The 18196-nt window shown below is 32.2% G+C and overlaps 3 protein-coding genes across 3 annotated transcripts in view; 1 reads left to right on the plus strand and 2 right to left on the minus strand.

The window, feature by feature from the left end:
• Positions 1–413: 413 nt before the first annotated feature.
• LOC130904249 (prefoldin subunit 2) lies at positions 414–1299 on the minus strand. The gene is made up of 2 exons (XM_057816907.1): positions 1065–1299; positions 414–899 (listed from the first exon to the last, which is right to left on the minus strand). Exons 1-2 carry the CDS (start codon positions 1202–1204, stop codon positions 608–610), a joined length of 432 nt encoding a protein of 143 aa, XP_057672890.1. The 5' UTR covers positions 1205–1299; the 3' UTR covers positions 414–607.
• A 267-nt stretch (positions 1300–1566) lies between these two features.
• Positions 1567–9993, plus strand: LOC130904245 (periodic tryptophan protein 2 homolog). The gene is made up of 15 exons (XM_057816901.1): positions 1567–2243; positions 2294–2406; positions 2459–2682; positions 2752–2923; positions 3023–3206; positions 3272–3512; positions 4507–4674; positions 5713–5965; positions 6661–6835; positions 6893–7203; positions 7271–7418; positions 7479–7800; positions 8015–8089; positions 9417–9636; positions 9822–9993. The coding sequence occupies exons 1-15, from the start codon at positions 2226–2228 to the stop codon at positions 9946–9948; spliced, it is 2751 nt and encodes a 916-aa protein (XP_057672884.1). The 5' UTR covers positions 1567–2225; the 3' UTR covers positions 9949–9993.
• Positions 9994–11476: 1483 nt separating this feature from the next.
• The window catches only part of LOC130904242 (rootletin), a 66471-nt gene continuing 59751 nt past the window's right edge, over positions 11477–18196 (minus strand). Inside the window, exons 24-28 of the mRNA XM_057816893.1 lie at positions 18017–18196; positions 17745–17957; positions 15912–16223; positions 14845–15192; positions 11477–14207 (exon numbers count right to left, since the gene is read on the minus strand). Of these exons, the coding sequence (XP_057672876.1) occupies positions 13932–14207; positions 14845–15192; positions 15912–16223; positions 17745–17957; positions 18017–18196 (1329 nt within the window). The 3' untranslated portion in view covers positions 11477–13931. The remainder of the gene's footprint in view (positions 14208–14844; positions 15193–15911; positions 16224–17744; positions 17958–18016) is intronic.

Here is an 18196-nt window from a genome sequence, read left to right on the forward strand (position 1 = left end):
ATTTAAATGTTGGGATTCGCAGTTTTTCTTATCGCAAAATATTTTCATATTTTCGTTTTTCAAATTTATTAATATTCTAACATACATAAAAAAGTGACCTAAATAAAAGTTGTTGAAATAGGGCTTGGAATCAATATATGACTATAAATAATAAGGTTCCAATTTAAACAAAAGTGACTTCTGGGCCACCCTCAATATCAAAACATTAGTAATAGCGCATTTATTTGTAAAGAATGCTAATAACAGTTTAGTGAAATGGTAATAATTTCAAACTTAATTTTAATGAGATCCCTAGGAATAAAAAATCTGTACTGCTCAATTGAGTTACCGCTGATTTACAAAAGTAGTGATTCTTTGAGGTGATAATATTGATGAGGATTTTAGAAATATTATGAGCAACAAGAAACGACAAATTCAGAATGCTTTTTATTTAATAATGGAAGTAAATAATGTTTTTAATAAATCCAGGCATAAAAGGACTATTAAAAAATATGCATAAATAAATGTAAATTTCTTATTCCTAAAAATTTAAAATTTTAGCTAACTGAAGAGTTCTTTTCCTTGGGACAATATTTAAAAATAAAACAAAAAAGCTACACCTTTATTGTTAAGAAACCAACACATTCCCCCTAGATTCTGTTGAAGTTACAGGCTGTTCATCTTGTTTAGGGTTATCTATTCCCCTAAATTTGATATTGTGCTTCTCTCTATAATCATTAATTTCTTGTCCCTTTTTACTTATTTGCTCATGAAGCTTTTCTATAATTTCTTTCAGTTTTTCTTGGTTGGTAGTCAATGCTGGTAACACATCTTTTACTGTTCTTTCTGTTAATATGCCGCCGATTAGCCTGAAGCATTTTCGTTCTTCATTTACATTTTTTAATGTTTCAATTACCATCCTAAAATTATAAAATTAAACTATAACACAATAAAATATAAATGATGATTTTGTTGATGACCAGTATGTGATTTTCATTTAATACTGATGGTAAATAAAATAAAAATCATCGTTTAAGTAGCGTAATATTTCGTTTTATTAAAAATAAAGCACATGAGGCACTCACCTGTGTTCATTCAAGTCTACCTCAAATTCTGAGAGTTTTCCTGATAATGCTCTTTGTTCAGCCCTTAAATTCTGAAAACCAGCTAGAATTTCTTCTGGAGTTGGCCCTTTATCAGACTTCTTTTTTTGAATATTCGCCATTCTCTTATAATTTATCTTTTGCACAAATTTGGTAATTTAACAGAATTTTCAATGAACCGTCATTAGTCAGTGACAAATGACAATTGAAATTTAAAACAAGCTTTTAATTATTTGACAAAGCAGTGCATTCCACTAACCTTCCACTTTTTTGGGCGTTCCACATAGCAACTACGATCGTTGTGGTCGCGGCGAGAAGTCACTCATGACGTCATGACTAATGCTCACGGCGACCCTTGTCAAGAAGTGGGTCAAAGTGAGCGTTGAAATAATAAGCGGAATCTTCAAAGCTCGAGCAACGCAGATTGCAACTATGAGAATTTATCTCATTATTTCATGCGGTATGGGATATTTGTACTTGTAAAGCATTCTTGTGACGCAGCACCAAATATTTTACCATCGCCGCTGAAGATATTTTAATTTTACTTACTACTACAAATGACGACATTATTTCTTAAAGCTATCGCTTTATTTTTTCTTTTTTGTCATGAGTTAATATTTATCTCAACGCTCAAAACGCATCGTAAGCCATTACACTTGGGTTTACGATTATAACGTTCTGGACTAAGTGGTACGGGAAAGATCGTGGTCGTGAACGTGATTGTCGTGAGTGCTAAGTGAAATGCACCCAAAAAGGAAGATTGGAGCAAAGAAAATACCCAGATATCTTCTATGGATTGCACCACAAGCCTAAACGACTATTGGGACATACATTATATAGTTGCCTTTTCAAGTAATTTGCGTTGTTACCTGATTTTCGTCTCTTCGTTGAGTTATACTCTAGAGTTTCAATCGTGATTAAAGACACAAAATTAGATAAAAAAGTTCAGCTAGACGATCGTTTTACACCGGTGACATATGATGACTGTGAGTTGGAAGAGGAAAGAAAGAAGTCTTTCCTTGTCTAAGGAAGAGACAATCTAGATTTCAAATTATAACCTCACAAAATAGTTTATAAAAACCTCGTGAATAAAATGAGAATTTTATAAATATTTTTTAGTTTAGTTTCATAATTAGATCTACGATGAAATTTCATTATAAGGTAATTAATAAGAAGTTTTATAATTTAATATATTTATTCATGTTTTTTAGTTTCAAAATCTATTGGGAACAGTTTATAGAAAGGGAGACTTGTTATTTACTCCCGATGGAAACTCTGTAATAAGTCCAGTAGGAAATCGAATATCAATATTCGATTTAAAAAAGTATATTCTTTCTTATTTTATTGTTCCTTTTTATTTAAAAGTTAATTTTTAGTAATAAATCACTTACCCTGCCAATTGAAAGTAGATACAACTATACAGCTTTAGATTTAAGTCCCAATGGATGTATATTACTAGCAATAAATGAAGAAGGAGAAGCACATTTAATAAGTCTAGTTTCACAAACTGTTATTCATAAATACAGATTCAAGAGGAAAGTACAAGCAGTAAAGTTTAGTCCAGACGGTAAACATATTGCTGTGTGCAAAGAAAATAATGGTAAATATACTTCTCATTTCAAAGTTCCTTGTAGTATTTTAAAATTATGCTTCATAATTTTTTTTTTAGTTTTTGTTTTCAAGGCGCCAGGCCCTTATTCTGGCGAATTTAATGCTTTTTACATGGAACGGGTATTCCATGGTGCCTATGATGAGACAACTTGTCTTGATTGGTCTTTTGATTCTCGTATTTTAGCAGTAGGATCCAAAGATATGGCTACAAAGTTATATCCTCTTGATAAGTGAGTTATTCAGTTATGTTTCAATTTTTTTTAATCATTGTGTTTAAATTATGATTATATAGTTATTTTGCATTATTATTGAATGGTACATTTTTTTAGATGGAGTAATTTTCATATATGCTCTTTAGGCAGCCATACAGAAGGTATAGTGGGTTGTTTCTTTGAAGGAAATAACTATGATATCACCACTATCAGTAGAAATGGACAAATGTGCATTTGGGAATGTAGTTTAGATCCAGAACAATTAGTTGCTAAAGAAGAAATACCTTCAAAAAAGAAGAAGGTTACATATATTATCAAATATTGTAATAGTTCTACAGATTTATTTATATTTTTCATTAATTACAGCAAATAAATGATTCAGACGAAGATGATGTTGATGTAACAAAGAGTTTAGAAAGATCTGAAGAAGAAATAACAAAAGCTTTAAAAGAAATAGATGTAAATGATGAAGAATCAAAAGAAACTAGCAAATTATTTTACAAACGATTAGGAAGGCATTATTTAGGAGATGAAGTGAGAAAAGAAAATAGAGAAGCACTTTTGACATCTGCTGCTTATCACAAAAAGACGAAAATTTTAATTACAGGTACTTGAAAAGCAATTTGGACCTTTTTTGTCAACCTATGACTACTGAATGATATTTATAGTTTTAAATAATTAACAATGACTTTGTGAACACACTGTCTTTGCTAGATCGCAATTGTAAATTCCCCAACAAAAATAATGCATAATATTTATTTTTTTGATCCTAAAAAACATTGCAATTAATTTGAGAAAAAATTATGAGACAGAGGTAGATTTAAAACCCTCTCTGGCCTCAATCACAGCTTAAGAGCATTTGAGTTTGCTTCAAATCTCATTTATGATACCATTTAGTAAATTGAGAGTGGATTTAATACAGCTTCTAAGCTTCTACTTCTCAAAGAGGCACTATTGAACTGAGATGAGGAAAGTTGAATAGCCATATCATGGTGTGGATGCCTATTCTATTCTTATTGGATTTCTATTCTGTTCATTTGAGATGGGGTGACTTTAAATAAAAGGTTTATGTGCCAATAGAATTGATAAATATTTCATGTATATTTTAATATCATGGTACAGTGATTGAATATTTTTCATATATAATCAGCCTTTTGTAGCTCTTGTAGTTGATTCTTTGGGAGTAGAATAGTTTTCGTTTCCTGTACACATTTGTTGAAAAAAAGGTATTATTATGCATAAAAGTAAAATAATCACAATCAATGCATGAATTCCCACGAGTATAATGACAGTTTTCTCTCGAGCTGCTTCCTTATCAGATTCTATCAAATCTTCGGGACTATCAATATATGGTGTTATTGATGGATAATCATCATCAGAAGGGGCTACAGCTCTTATTACTACACCAGAAGTACGGTTACTCGCATTTGTCATTTTTTTAAATTACAGTTGTCACATATTCATGAAATAAATATTACAAAAAATGGAGTTGTTTTCTCCATAGTAACGACTTTAAAAGAAAACAAGAAAAATATCAGATAATGGAAACTGAAAATAAAGAACACGTATTTAGGATTTGTATTTTTTAAAATTTATTCCAGGTTTCTCTACCGGCGCTTTTTTTATCCATGAATTACCTGACGTCAATGTAATCCATTCACTTAGCATATCAGAACAAAAAATCAGTTCCATAGCTCTTAATAATACAGGAGATTGGATAGCGTTAGGTTGCTCTGGATTAGGACAGCTATTAGTCTGGGAATGGCAAAGTAAGTAAACTTAACAATCTTTTTTTACAGATAACATATTACAATCAAATTTATATTTTACATCACAGAATTCAAAGAAAAAACATATTGCTCATCAGTATTCCTTGACATAAATCATGTCTTTGATAAGGTGTGGTATGAAGGCCTTCTTTTCAAAATAAAAAATTACCTTCCATCTTCAAATTATTCAAGTCTTACTTAACAAGCAGACAGTGCAGAACCAGAATCAATAGAGAAAGTCTCAGACACATTGCTGATAAAGTCTGAGGTACTACAGGGCAGCATTCTGGGAACATTAGCTTACCTACAACATAACCATAAATTCCTAGAAGATTGGATGAGGAAGTGGAAAATTAAAATAAATGAAAAAAAATCTCCAGAAATAATAGTTTGTGAAAGAACTAATGTCCAACAGTCGCTCTATACCAGAAACACATTCAGTCTGCTATCTTGAAATACACCTGGATTCAAAGCATAACTAGAAAGAGCACATCTTTATATAGAAGAAACACATTGATTTGAGCTTCCAAAATTTATATTGGTTATTAGGAAAAAAATGTAAATTAACTGTGGACAACCAGATCCTAATTTATAGTTTAGTAAAACCAATATGGACTTATGGCATGAAACTTTGGAGTTGTGCCAGTAAATCAAATATTGCTATCCTCCAGAGGTGTCAATCCAAAATACTTCGTGTAATGGTGATGTTTCAAATAATACCATACATCACAGAAGAAATCCAGAAGCATTGCAGCAAATATGATTGACTAGAGGGACATGAGAATCCTCTAATACAACTTTTATTAGAACTCCAAAGAGAAATAAGTCTTACTATAGATCTTAAATGAAATATAGAGGCTCTTATCACTGGAAGAGATCTTATTGTGCCATTGAGAACTTGGAGATACTGAGTTCTTTGCCAACTGATTAGATTATAGAATTTTTGATTCTGATACTTGTTTTATATAAAAATAAAAAAATATTTTGCAAATATCTGATTTATTCTAGACAGTTTTTTCATATGATTACACATTTCAGGTGAAACTTATGTAATGAAGCAGCAAGGTCACTCAAATAACATGTCCTGTGTAACATATTCTACAGACGGTCAATTATTAGCTACAGGTGGTGAAGATGGTAAGATAAAGTTATGGAACATTCATTCTGGATTCTGTTTTGTTACTTTCCATGAACATACCAGCGCCGTTACAGGGGTGGCTTTTAGTGGTAACAAAAAATTTTTAGTTTCGGCGTCTTTGGATAGTACAGTTAGAGCATTTGATGTTATCAGGTAAGAATTTATTTTGTATAAGCATTGACACCTGAAAAGATAGATTGCTGGGAAAGTCGTTTAGGCTTTACTGCCACTCTGAACCTATACCTAGAAGATATTTTGTACAAGACTCTGCATCTCATTGTCCTGTTTCCAAAATACGTAGACTCCTTCTGAATTAGGTTTTTGTGTCCCACTTCTCAAGATACTTAATCTTTTTAGTGACATCGACAGGATATTCACATAGTAAATGCCCCTGAACAGGCAAAAAGAGATATGTCACCGAGTTATATGATTGTAGATCTTCTAGCAATCAACAAAGATTGAAAGTACTATCTTGCCGCCTGATTGACTGAATTTTGCTTTGGTGAGATAAAAGATTGTTGTGGCAATAATTTCCAATATTTAAAAGTATGTGATTTTTTTAGTAACAACAGTTTTGCAAAGAAATACTTGTCCACTTTCAGTTGTTATTGCTGCACTTACTACTAGATTGCTGTAAATGTTCAACTCTCCATAAGTACATAATTCTACACTGTCTTGACATTGGAAAATATCAATATGAATTGTATCCGCATAAAAGTCTTGTTGCTATTATTGACCTCGTTGTTGGCAAAGTATTGTATCTCACTACCCTCAATATGATCAATAATTTTTGATGTTTTTTACAGGATCTCTACAGGATTTTATGATTTATATTAAATTGTTTTTAGGTACCGTAATTTTAAAACTTTCACATCTACCAGGCCTGTGCAGTTTTCTTGTATAGGAGTAGACAGCAGTGGAGAATTTGTAGCAGCTGGAGGTCAGGATATTTTTGAAATTTATTTGTGGTCCGTTAAAACAGGAAGGTTATTAGAAATACTAGCAGGACATGAAGGACCAGTTGTAAGTATTTGAACAACAATTGAAGTGAACAATGTGTCAACTGTAGCTCATTTTTAGTCGAGTTTGGTGTTTAGTCCAACTCTAGCAAGTACCGTTATGGTTTCAGTATCATGGGATAAAACAATGAAAATTTGGGATGCTATAGAAAAAGGCTCCGCTCATGAAACTATTGATTTAACCTCTGATGGAATGTGTGTTGCTTTCAAACCAGACGGACAAGAGGTAGCAGTTGCCACGTTAAATGGACAAATTACAGTTTTCAATGTAAAGACTTCATTACAAATATCTTCAATTGAAGGAAGAAACGATTTAGGTAGTGGCAGATCGGAAACTGATTTAATAACTGCTAAAAAAAATTTAGAAGCTAAGTAAGTATTTACTATGACATTCCGTTAAGTTAAATTCTCAATTGCTAACGTTTTTTATTTTTTTTAGGTCTTTTACTTCTTTGTGTTGGTCAGCTGACGGAGAATCGATCATAGCTGGAGGACAATCAAAAAATGTTTGCATATACAATGTAAAAGAGGGTTTGATACTTAAAAAATTCGAAATTACCCAAAATAGATCATTAGATGCAGTAGATGTAAGTATATCAAATATTAATTCACTGGATGTTGACTTTAGTGTTAACTTAAAATTTTAGGATTTCATAAACCGTAGAAAACTCACGGAATTCGACAACATAGCATTAATAGAAGAACGAGAAGAGAGAGAAGGCGGTAACGTCGCTATAAAATTGCCGGGAGTTCGTAAAGGTGACATGTCTGCAAGGAGTATCAAGCCGGAAATTAGAGTATTTTCTTTGCAATTTTCACCAACTGGTCAATCGTGGGCGGCCGCTACTACCGAAGGACTGCTGATATACGGATTAAACAGTTCCTTTGTATTTGATCCTTGGGATTTACAAATTGGAATTACACCTAAAACTATCAGGGATGCTATTAAAGAAGAAGATTATATCAACGGTAAATTAAAATTGTTGTAAAATATATGAAGAGAAGTTTCATAATTATTACTTTAGTATGTAGATTTCAAACTTGAATGAATCTAGTAGTAGTTATATGTGACATTTTTCGAACTTGCATTATTTGTATTAACTCTCCATTCGAGTAGATCGAATTTAATACTTTTAATGCTCGAGTATAACTCAATATCTAAATAAATTCTAATTATTTTTAGCATTAATTATGTCTCTGAAGTTGAATGAAGTAAATTTGATTCAAGAAGTTATTGAGAGCATTCCACTAAAAGATAGTAAGTATATATTGTTTCAGTAAATAAACGGGGGATACGTTCCATCAAAGTAGAGCATAATGTGAAACAGCGCTAAACGAGGCTATCTTAACATGTAAGTCATGGGGTTAGGGGAAGATGGATAGAAAATTGGTTAGGTATTAAATTTAATAATGTTTTTTTTTGAATAACAATAAAACCATTGATTTCTTATAAAAATAAAAACTATACAAACAACCCAAGGAAGTGAATTTTCAGGAACAGCGCTTTTAATGCTATCCCCGATTAACTATTCGTAAATAACCTAAAAATAACTTTTCACTAGCTGAATATTGTCATTTCCATATCGCTTTTTGCAGTTAATTATTTAAAAAAAAATAGGATGGCCCGTTAACTTGAGTATTAAGATAGCTGGTCACCCCATTGCTCCTCTTTTTACAATAGCTAAAACTAGATAATAGCCGCTTGATTTGCCGTTCATGAAAATATCATTGCGACCCTCAGAACCCGCATTATTTTTAAAAATAATTAACGGTAAATTCTGGAAATTTCACGGCAAAAAACGGCAGTTTTTGAGCTTGTCAGAATCTATTTTTTTTTTATAAGTTTGCCCGCTAACTTGACAGACCTGTTTCGGATATGTTATTTGGAAACCTAGCGCTGCGCACAATATCGAAGAATCCCTGGGTTGAAATAAACCGAAACAGCGTTAAGCGGGGTCTTACTGTATTTTTAAAACCAAAAATAGCTGCCGATTTAAAAAAAATGACAGAAAATTGCATGTATTACCAATTAATTGACACCGTGGAGTCCACTATGTTCCATGGGAGCAAAATAGGAACGAAGCATGCCGGGAACTCGCCAATGAGCCCAGAACCCATCCTACAAGAACTGGTGAGTGATGTCCGCAAGATCCAGCTCGTTTAGGTGCCTGGTCATTCGGGCAACGATGGAACGGATTTGCTCACTAGATTGGGGTAGGCAAATACACCAAAGAGTCCAGAACCCAGTCTTGGTGTGGCCAGAAATGTTGCTATTACATCTCTCAACAGTCTGTTTGCTAGGCAAGCTTTGCAGATCTGGATAGAAATACCTGGTAGGAGACAAACTAAGGCAGACATAGATGGGCCTTCTGCCTCAATCAACTGCTTCACTTTAAAAAAGTTTTTATAACTGATATGTAAATTTTAAAGCAGAAACAGTTTTTTATGATTATGTATATTTCAAATTTCTATGTGGATCTAAAAGATTTTTGTGATTTCAATGCATGATACATGTTCATTTTGGTACAAATTACTTCTTCATAGTTTAAACTCGAATTGTGTCTAAATATTTTGCTCAATTTTAGTTGAATTGTTAGTGAGAGATTTAGAAGAAAAATATATAGAAAGATTACTGATAATAATTGCAACTTTTGTGGAAGAATCTAGACATTTGGAGTACTATCTTTGTTGGGTACAACAAATCTTAACATTGCACGGACCAAAAATTAACCCACAAAAAATGTTACCAAGTTTACTAGCTATGGAAAAGAGTTTGATCAGGAAAAATGAACAGTTATATAAAATGTAAGCATATTAAGTTTTTATTAATTTCTCTAAATATTTTTAAAAATAGTGACATTGAAATTTTTTATTGTTTAGAATATTGATATCCTGTTGAACTTTTATGTTCATCTCAGACAACCGGTTTAATGAGGAAAATAATAGAGAAATTGAATTATACTATTTGTAGAAAATTATTTTTTTTTCAGCTGCGATTATAACAAATACACTCTAAAATATGTGGCAAGTCTTGGCGATACAATTAATAAGAAAAATGAACTTAAAATGGAAATTGAGACCGAAGATGAAGAAGAAAGTGATTTGGAGATAGAATAGACAATTATTTTATAAATTGATTAATAAAAGCGATCTAAAACCTCAGTTTGTTTATATTATTTTTTACATATATAATGATTTCAGTCCAGTGTCCAGTGAAACTAATCGATTTTTATCTATTTGATTTGAATTTTCTAGTAGGCGAATTAAACTTTCAATCAAAATATCATCATCAATTTTTCTTAAGTAGAAAGTTTATTAAACGAGTTTGAGAATAATAAGTACTATAAAATTTTAGATTAAAATGAAATTTTTATATTTTAATCACCTAATTATTATTCAAATTTACTGTTCTCATTTGGGGTCGTTCAAACAGGCTCTTCATTTAAAAATAGGCAACCGACTTAAATCTATTATAATTTATATTGATATTCAGGTTGTAGGTGATCTACTGATTAATATAATTAAATTTTTTACCTGTTTTAAAAACTAATTTTTAGTCAGAAGAGACCTAAAATCAGATTGGGGGAGGGAAAGTCAATTTTGGGATATGCATGGACTATCTCCAAAAGGGAAAAACAATCAATAGCGATGATTACATAGAGTTGTTGGATTGTGACACCTAATATTTAGGTGGGTCTCTTGACCTGTTACGTGCCATTCTGCAAAAAATTGCATGCAATCTCTTGCAAGATCAAAGGTTTTTGTCAATGCACCTTGGCTGCCACGCTCTCGTCTTTTCTATCAACACTTCAAAATGAAAGTAAAGAAGTGAACGCTAGTAAAAGAAATGAATAAGGTTAGAAACACCACAGAAGATGAAAAAGTTAAGTTTCCAAAAGTGTTTCAACCCATAAGCTGATCTGATTGACATTTGATTGATTTTTAATGCAAAAAATGAGTTGATTTCTTCCTAGAATTGCAAATTATAAATAAAAATGAGGTGAAACTCGTAATAGACCGGGAGGGATTAGAGCAGTGATTGTCCGTGATTAACTGATTCCTGTCTTTTGGATTACTGAAAGAGTATAGAAAGTACTTAGAGGGAAACTTTGGGTTTCTATTGACCTTTTCCTGGAAAAATGATATTATCTGATTCTTGTTTATAGAACGATAGTTTATCATCGATTTTGTCGACAAAATTTTTTTGGTAGGTCGCAAGGGTTCTAAGGGTCTAAATATTAATATGAAGATGTAAGGAAAATCAAAGATTTTTCGTGATTTTTTTATACCTGTCTACTATTTTGAAATTTAGTATATTTAGTTGAAAATATTCTTAAAAAATTTTGGCAGGACGTCTCATAGGATGTAACTTTTACTGGGATTTGGAAAATTTTCATCCCGAGTCCGCGATTTTCTAATTACTGCCTTTTTATGTCTCAGAAAGTGCGGGATCTTATATGAATCAATCAATTGTTTTTCATTATTATGTATATATATTATAAGTATCCACAACTTAATTAATAAATAATGTATCTCACACCGAGAAGAATTTCTATTATTTGGCTCAGAGATTATTAGTTTTCAATTAAAAATTTCTAATGTTTGAAAGAAAATAAAGTTTCCCATAAATTAAACAAAAATAAAATTTTTTTCAAATTATTTATTTGAAGCACAATAATTTATCTAGACTAATTTATAAAAAATGGACGGAGTACAATAAGTATACTTGTAAAATATAAAATGAAATTACATACTTTAACACAATCAACTAAGTGAAATGGTAATGACAATGATATTTACCATTAATATTATTTTATTTATTTGAATAAAAGTAGGACTATATAAAATGGCAGTGAAAAGAGTGATGATAATAAATGCTGCTGATGGTAATAAATGAGAATCAAATAAATAAGGCTGAATGAAATAAATAGTCTTTGGTGCACTTCTACTTAATTATTGAGAAATCACACGAAACTGAGTAAAACTGAAAATAATTTAAATACAAATGTATAAAGAAAAAATCATTCCTATAGAGATGGTACAATTTAAAATTCGTCATTACGACAAAATTATTCTTATTTCCAAGTAAATTATTATGAACTATTAGTGGAGTATTCAGGAAAAACAGATTGGTTTTTCCAAAATAATGAGAGTTCATTAAATTTCACAAAAACATCAAAATTTAATTGCAAAGTTGCATAAACTTCCATTGCTTTTATCTTTATTACAATGAGAACTAACTAATTTAGGACTGCTGTATCGCTAGGTTATGTTCCTGAAGACATATAATTTGTACTAATGAAACCTCAGTACATGCTTATTAATAAATAAAACATAAAATTACCTCAACTTAATTATTTAAAAGTTACAATACATAATTTAAAGTGTGTATAAACAAAAAAATGTAACAAGAAAATACAAAAATATTGAGCTGACACTGTAAAGTTAACAAAACAATTAGAGCACGTAGTGACGTCAAAAATATAACCTCGAAATATGAAACTTTTCTTGTTGTATTGAGTCTGAATTTCGTCAAATTTAAACGTTCATCTTGACGAATTTGATTTCAAAGTATTGAATATCATGCAAAGCGCAAAGAGAAGCTCGTATAGAACATGTGAGACACGATAAATACGCTGAGGCACAGTTTTAAATTGACTCGCAACCAAGAGCATCGAAAAAATGTCGAGATTTACGAGTAAAAAAATTATTATTGTATGTTGAAAGAATTTTGTGATAAGTTAATATCAATATAAATAAAATAATTCAAGATCTGATATCACATTCCAACTTTCATACCGTTATTTATCAACGGTGGGTCACTGTGAATCATGTTGAAGTAATTTTTTTTCAAATAAATCCAATAAAACACCAATATAACAAATTCTTCATCCGGTTCGGAGCAGTTAGTCATTTCGAGTATATATATAGAGGTTTCTTTATATTATCATTAGATTTCAAATCAAGTTTTTTAAGTTTCGGTTTGAACTTCCCGCTGAAATGGTCATTACCAATATGGCAGTGAACTGACGTCAGTACATAGTAAGCTTGTAATCAGTTGACGTCATTGTTTAGTGTTTATAAGTTTTTCTGTTATAAAATGTCTTTTAAGGTGGTGTTTAGTGCCTCAGTGTACTAATACTTTGTAAAATCACCTGAAAAACTATTTATTCACTTTGAACTTTTATTTATTGTATATACTTTTTCAAGTTTTCTCTCATATGAGATACTCATCCTTCTCTCTACCCTCCATAATTCACGTCTTACAGCAATAAGGGAACGAACAAAGTGGTTACAACTTGCTCGAAGATAACCAGGGGACTTTATCGACAACAACTTGAATTGATCATTTTGATGTAGTTATAAATTGCTATATTTTTTTAGCATCATATTTTGTACCAGTCAGAAAATAAAATTACGGTGCACTGATAGCTAAAACAAAGAGAATTAAATAGATTTTCTCGAATGGCTTCGGGTGTTCACTATATAGCAGCTGGTTGATGTACCATCTCTTTCTGACTGTTTAAATTTAATGAATTGCTTTTATTGAATATAATCATTTTTGAATGTATGCTAGGGTATCATATACACTGCGACCGTGTCTCCTTTTCTGATTTGGTAATCCCATTTCTCTTAGAAAGTTCAGAATGTGGAATGGCTGTAGCTGCCAGATATCTTCATAATCTATTTCATACGCTTCCAGGTGTAGTGCTCGGGAGTTACGTAGTGTCTCATACTTCGAGAGAATGTTGATAGAGGTTTCATTTGCACACTGCGTTATCTGCTTAGTCTACTGTCTTTAGGTGTCCATTGAGGTGACAATGCCCTGATAGGATACCTGTTAGTATTCGTAGGTTGTTCTTCAGCAGATATAGTTCCCCAGCAGAGTCTTTGTCTGTCTCAGCCTCTGAAGGTTGTCCCAGTAATTCATTTTTGAGAGTCCCGTTATCCCAGAAGATACACCACAAGTATAAATTTATTTTGCACCAATTATTTTTCTTTCTTTCTTGTTAATTAACAATTAGGTTTATTTAATAATTATATAATTACGTAAATGACTAATCAAAATTTTACCAATCTCTATAAACCTACTCTATTCCCTACTTTGGTTGTGGTGTAGTCGACCTTCTATACGAGGAAGACGGTAAACCTAATGCTGGAGGCAGACTGGCAGTGTTCGATAAAGTGTTATCTAATTTTCTCGCCTCGTGCTCTAATAGAAGAGCGTCGAGAGAAGGATCTTGCGACACCGTTCGCAAAGAATCCCCTAAAGCCTGTCGCAATTGTTGCATTTCCCTACCGGCTTTGCTGCTTCTCATGACGTACTGTTGTCGTCGTTTGATTTCTTGATTGAGTTGATCGCGTAGAAGAGTTATCTGAAAATTAACAATAACGTAAGCGGAGAGAAGCACCTGAAGAACAAAATTTTTTCGCTTAGAATTTGTTTTTTCTATAAATTTCTGTAGTTTTAACTGTAATTTTTACTAACAAGAAGAATTTAAGCGTACAACTCAACTAAATAAATTCTCATCTCATCTATTAATTTTCATACGAAAGATTTCTCAGAGGAAACTGTCCTTATCTGGAATAATCGTTAAAATATGCAACTAAATGTGTATTTCATCCCCTATATACCTAAAAAATGCTTAAATAAATTTACCATACACCTTGTATAAGCGACTTTCATATTTTTAGGTTAGGTTGAGCTGTTATCCTTGTAATCTACACCTCACTCTGGGTTAGAATCAGCAATCAGCTGATAAATGATCCATCTGAACCCGGATTATAGTTCCCGAAAAGTCCTTTCATGTATTCCTCACAAATATTTACAAAGGGATTTACGATACACCCTGTATAAGCAACATCGACATCTTTAAATTAGATAAAGCTGTTAATTGTGTGATTGTGTAAATTAATCGTGAATACATGTAACAAAATATGTATTTCATCTCCTACATACCACATAAAAAATGCTTGAATAAATTCAGGATAGATATTTTTAGATTAGATTACCTGATTTTCTAGTCTAGCAACTTGTTGTCGATGACTCTGTTCCCTGGCTTCTAAAAGTCTTTCTGCTTGAAGTTGTGCCGCTCTATATCTCTCAATTTCCGCTCTATCGAATTTAGAATCTAAAGTAGTTTGTCTTTGATTCCTCAATCGATTAATTTCTGCTTCTTTTTCCGATAGCTCGGCTTCCAGTTGTGATATTCTGAGTCTCAGATCTCTATTTTCACTCACCATCGATTCTGATTCGTACTTTTCGGGTCGATCTCGCTCATAAGATTTACTGCGTATGGTTGTTGCTCCTTTCGTAGCTTGTCTTTCTAAAGATCGATTCTCGGTCTCCAGTTGTCGAACCTGATAAAGTATGAAAACAAAGGAACATCAATTTGTTTTTTTCCTTTTTTACCATCTAAAAATAGTGACAATGTGAACAGTTATGTTTTTTTGAGTTAAATATTTGAATATAACATTACTTCTGTTTGATATATGCGGCTAATCATTCTCAAATTGTCGAAAAGAAGATCAAAGTCATGTTCTAGGTCTAAAAGTAGATCGAGATTACGTTCGAGGTCTCAAAATAGATTAAAATCACGTTCGAGGTCTTAAAGTAGATCAAAATCAAGTTCTAAGTCTACAAGTAGATCAAGATCCCGTTCTAAATGCGATTCGAGATCTAGATTCAGATCAAGGAATGGTTCTAGATCTAAAAGTGTTTCTAAATCTCCTCAAGTTTAATTATACAGCAAATTTTATTAATTTGTACATTTAAATAATTGATTTAAGTTTTTTTCCCCAGAATTTCCAGATTCTTCATCTAATGACAGTCTTTGAATACGTTCAAATATTTAGATTATGTTCTATATCTAATCTAGATCGGGTTATACGATCTAAAAGTATAACTAAATGACGTTCAATGTCTAATACTTCCTCAAGACATCACGTTCGAGGTCTAAAAGTAGATCAAAACGAAAATTTTGCGTCTAAAAGAACCTTCGAGGTTCAGAAGTATATCTAGATCCAATAGAACATCAATCACAAGATTAAGTTGATGAAAATTACGTTCTAAAACTTACCTTATTATTGAGTGATTCAATTTTAGTTCTCAGATCGTTCCTCTCCCTTTGTAAAGCATGCAACTGATTTTTTAATTCTTCTTCGTGATGAGAACAAACTCCGGCTTCTGTGGGCCATTGAGCGAGCCTCAACTGAGATTCCAATCCAGATCTTTGGACCTCGTTATTAGCTAATTCGTTATTTAATCTGGATACTTGATCTTGTAAAACTTGGTTGTTTCTACGCATTTCCGCCAGGTTTTGTTGAATAGATTCAAAACGTTCTGTGATTACCCGACGTTCGTTTTCACTGTTGGCCAGTTGTTTTTGCAACTAACATAAGAAATATTATTTTTACTCAGCTTAAAACTTAACTGAGAGTTGAGGAATTATTTATAACGTTTTAACGACCGGTTTATTTGAATATTGTAATAAATTTAAAAAGCACTTGTTAATTTTAAAAATAACAGTGGTTTTGTCGTTATAAGATTGATTTTGGATATATTAATAGTCACAATTTAAGAAACCATAAATAACTCATGTCTAAGAAATATTTGATATTCAGGAGTGTTGCTACTTAAGTTTTGAGATAGGTTCAAATACATTTTTGCACGTATTTGAACCAAATGTCGAAGCATTTTTTCCATTTTGATTTTGATTGAGGTACTTCCAACATTTGCCTCGAAAATTTATTTTTGTGTGTGAGAGCTAGCATTGTCGCGGTGAAGAATGATTCGTCTTCTGCGATTGGTTTCCTGCTTTTTTTGAACACTTCTGGCACATCTTACAAGTGCTTCGTGCGCAAACAACTTTTGTCGGATTTGGCTCGTCTTGAATACAGTGGATTGTTTAGTTTCGGGTTCATATGCATAGATCCATGATTCGACACCTATCACGATCTTATAGACGTCATTTGAAGCACTGTGATTCAATGTTTCCAGCATTTCTCTACACCAACTGACGCGATTGTCAAATTATGCGGTATCCAATGCGAGCAAATCTTTTTAACAGCCAAAGGACGATCTTGCAATAACAGTTTACGCATCGATGTTTCCTGGCACAACAGCTTATTTTGGACGACCTTCACGAAATTCATCCTGTTGTGAAATACAACCAAGATCGAATTCGGAAAACGGTCGCTCGAGATGATGGTTCATGACCAAAAGTCGAAACGAGTTGATAGGCACACTGTCATTGGCGTTTTTTCTCCTATAATCTGAAAATTTGTCAGCATATTTTGCGCAATTTATTCATAATTTGGTGCTCTAGGGTTGTCTAAAAGTTTTTCTACTACCAATACAGAACTTTTCCAATTTTTACTGTCCGAAACAGTCAGAATCTGTATTTTTCATCAATTGTAGTATTTGAGGACCATCAAATATTCCACCTTCCATACTGAACACACTGTTTATACTACTACTACACCAACATTTCAGTTTCTGAAGACGGTCACTTGGTTATCGAAACGCGCGTCAGACAGTGTAATTGTGAGTATTGGTGTAGTGCTAGAAATAAATAGTGTGTTCAGTATGAATATCACAAATCATTCCAACTTTTCTGTGAATCCGGAAACATCGATGTTTCTGAAGGTATGCGAATTTCTTTTGTAGAATGAGGGAGATTTTTATTTCTATAGTAGTCTATAAGTCTGGATATCTCCATGTAGTCGAGATAAAGTGGAAATGCTAGACAAAGTTAATTTTTTTACATCTACAGCATACTTGGATCAAATTTTAGTGATTTGGAGAATTTTAACGCTCCCTAGCGTATATTTTACAAACTTCTAGTTCTCAGTATTTATCTGAGCCACAATAATTTCTACGCAAATTTTTTAGATCGATAGAGGATGCTCACCTGTTTTAGTCGTTCAGCACCGGCTTGCGACGCCGAGGTAGCTTCCATTAAAGCTTTCTGTAAACTTTGAAGTTCAGATTTTAATTCCGATTCACTAACTGAAACTTTCTCTAACGATAAAGTCATTTGATCAATCGTTGATTTTAGTGAAACGCATCTTTCTTCTAAACTAGCGATTGTACGACTTTGACGATCACATTTCTCTTGAAGTTTCTAAACATATTGAATAGATTTTAATTTCATATAATGGACATTATTTTAAGAGTATTCACCTGAATATTTGTATCCTTTTCTTGTAACATCATTTGTAATCTTTGTAGATCTCCTTCTGCGGACATTCTTTGTAGTTCCAATTTAGTTGATCTATTTTCTGTTCTATTCAATTCTTCTTGTAGTCCTCGTTTTTCTGCTTCTAGTCTATCTAATGCAGCTTTCATTTTTTCTATTTTATC

This window comes from Diorhabda carinulata, chromosome 2 (assembly GCF_026250575.1).
Source record: "Diorhabda carinulata isolate Delta chromosome 2, icDioCari1.1, whole genome shotgun sequence".
NCBI lineage: Eukaryota > Metazoa > Arthropoda > Insecta > Coleoptera > Chrysomelidae > Diorhabda > Diorhabda carinulata.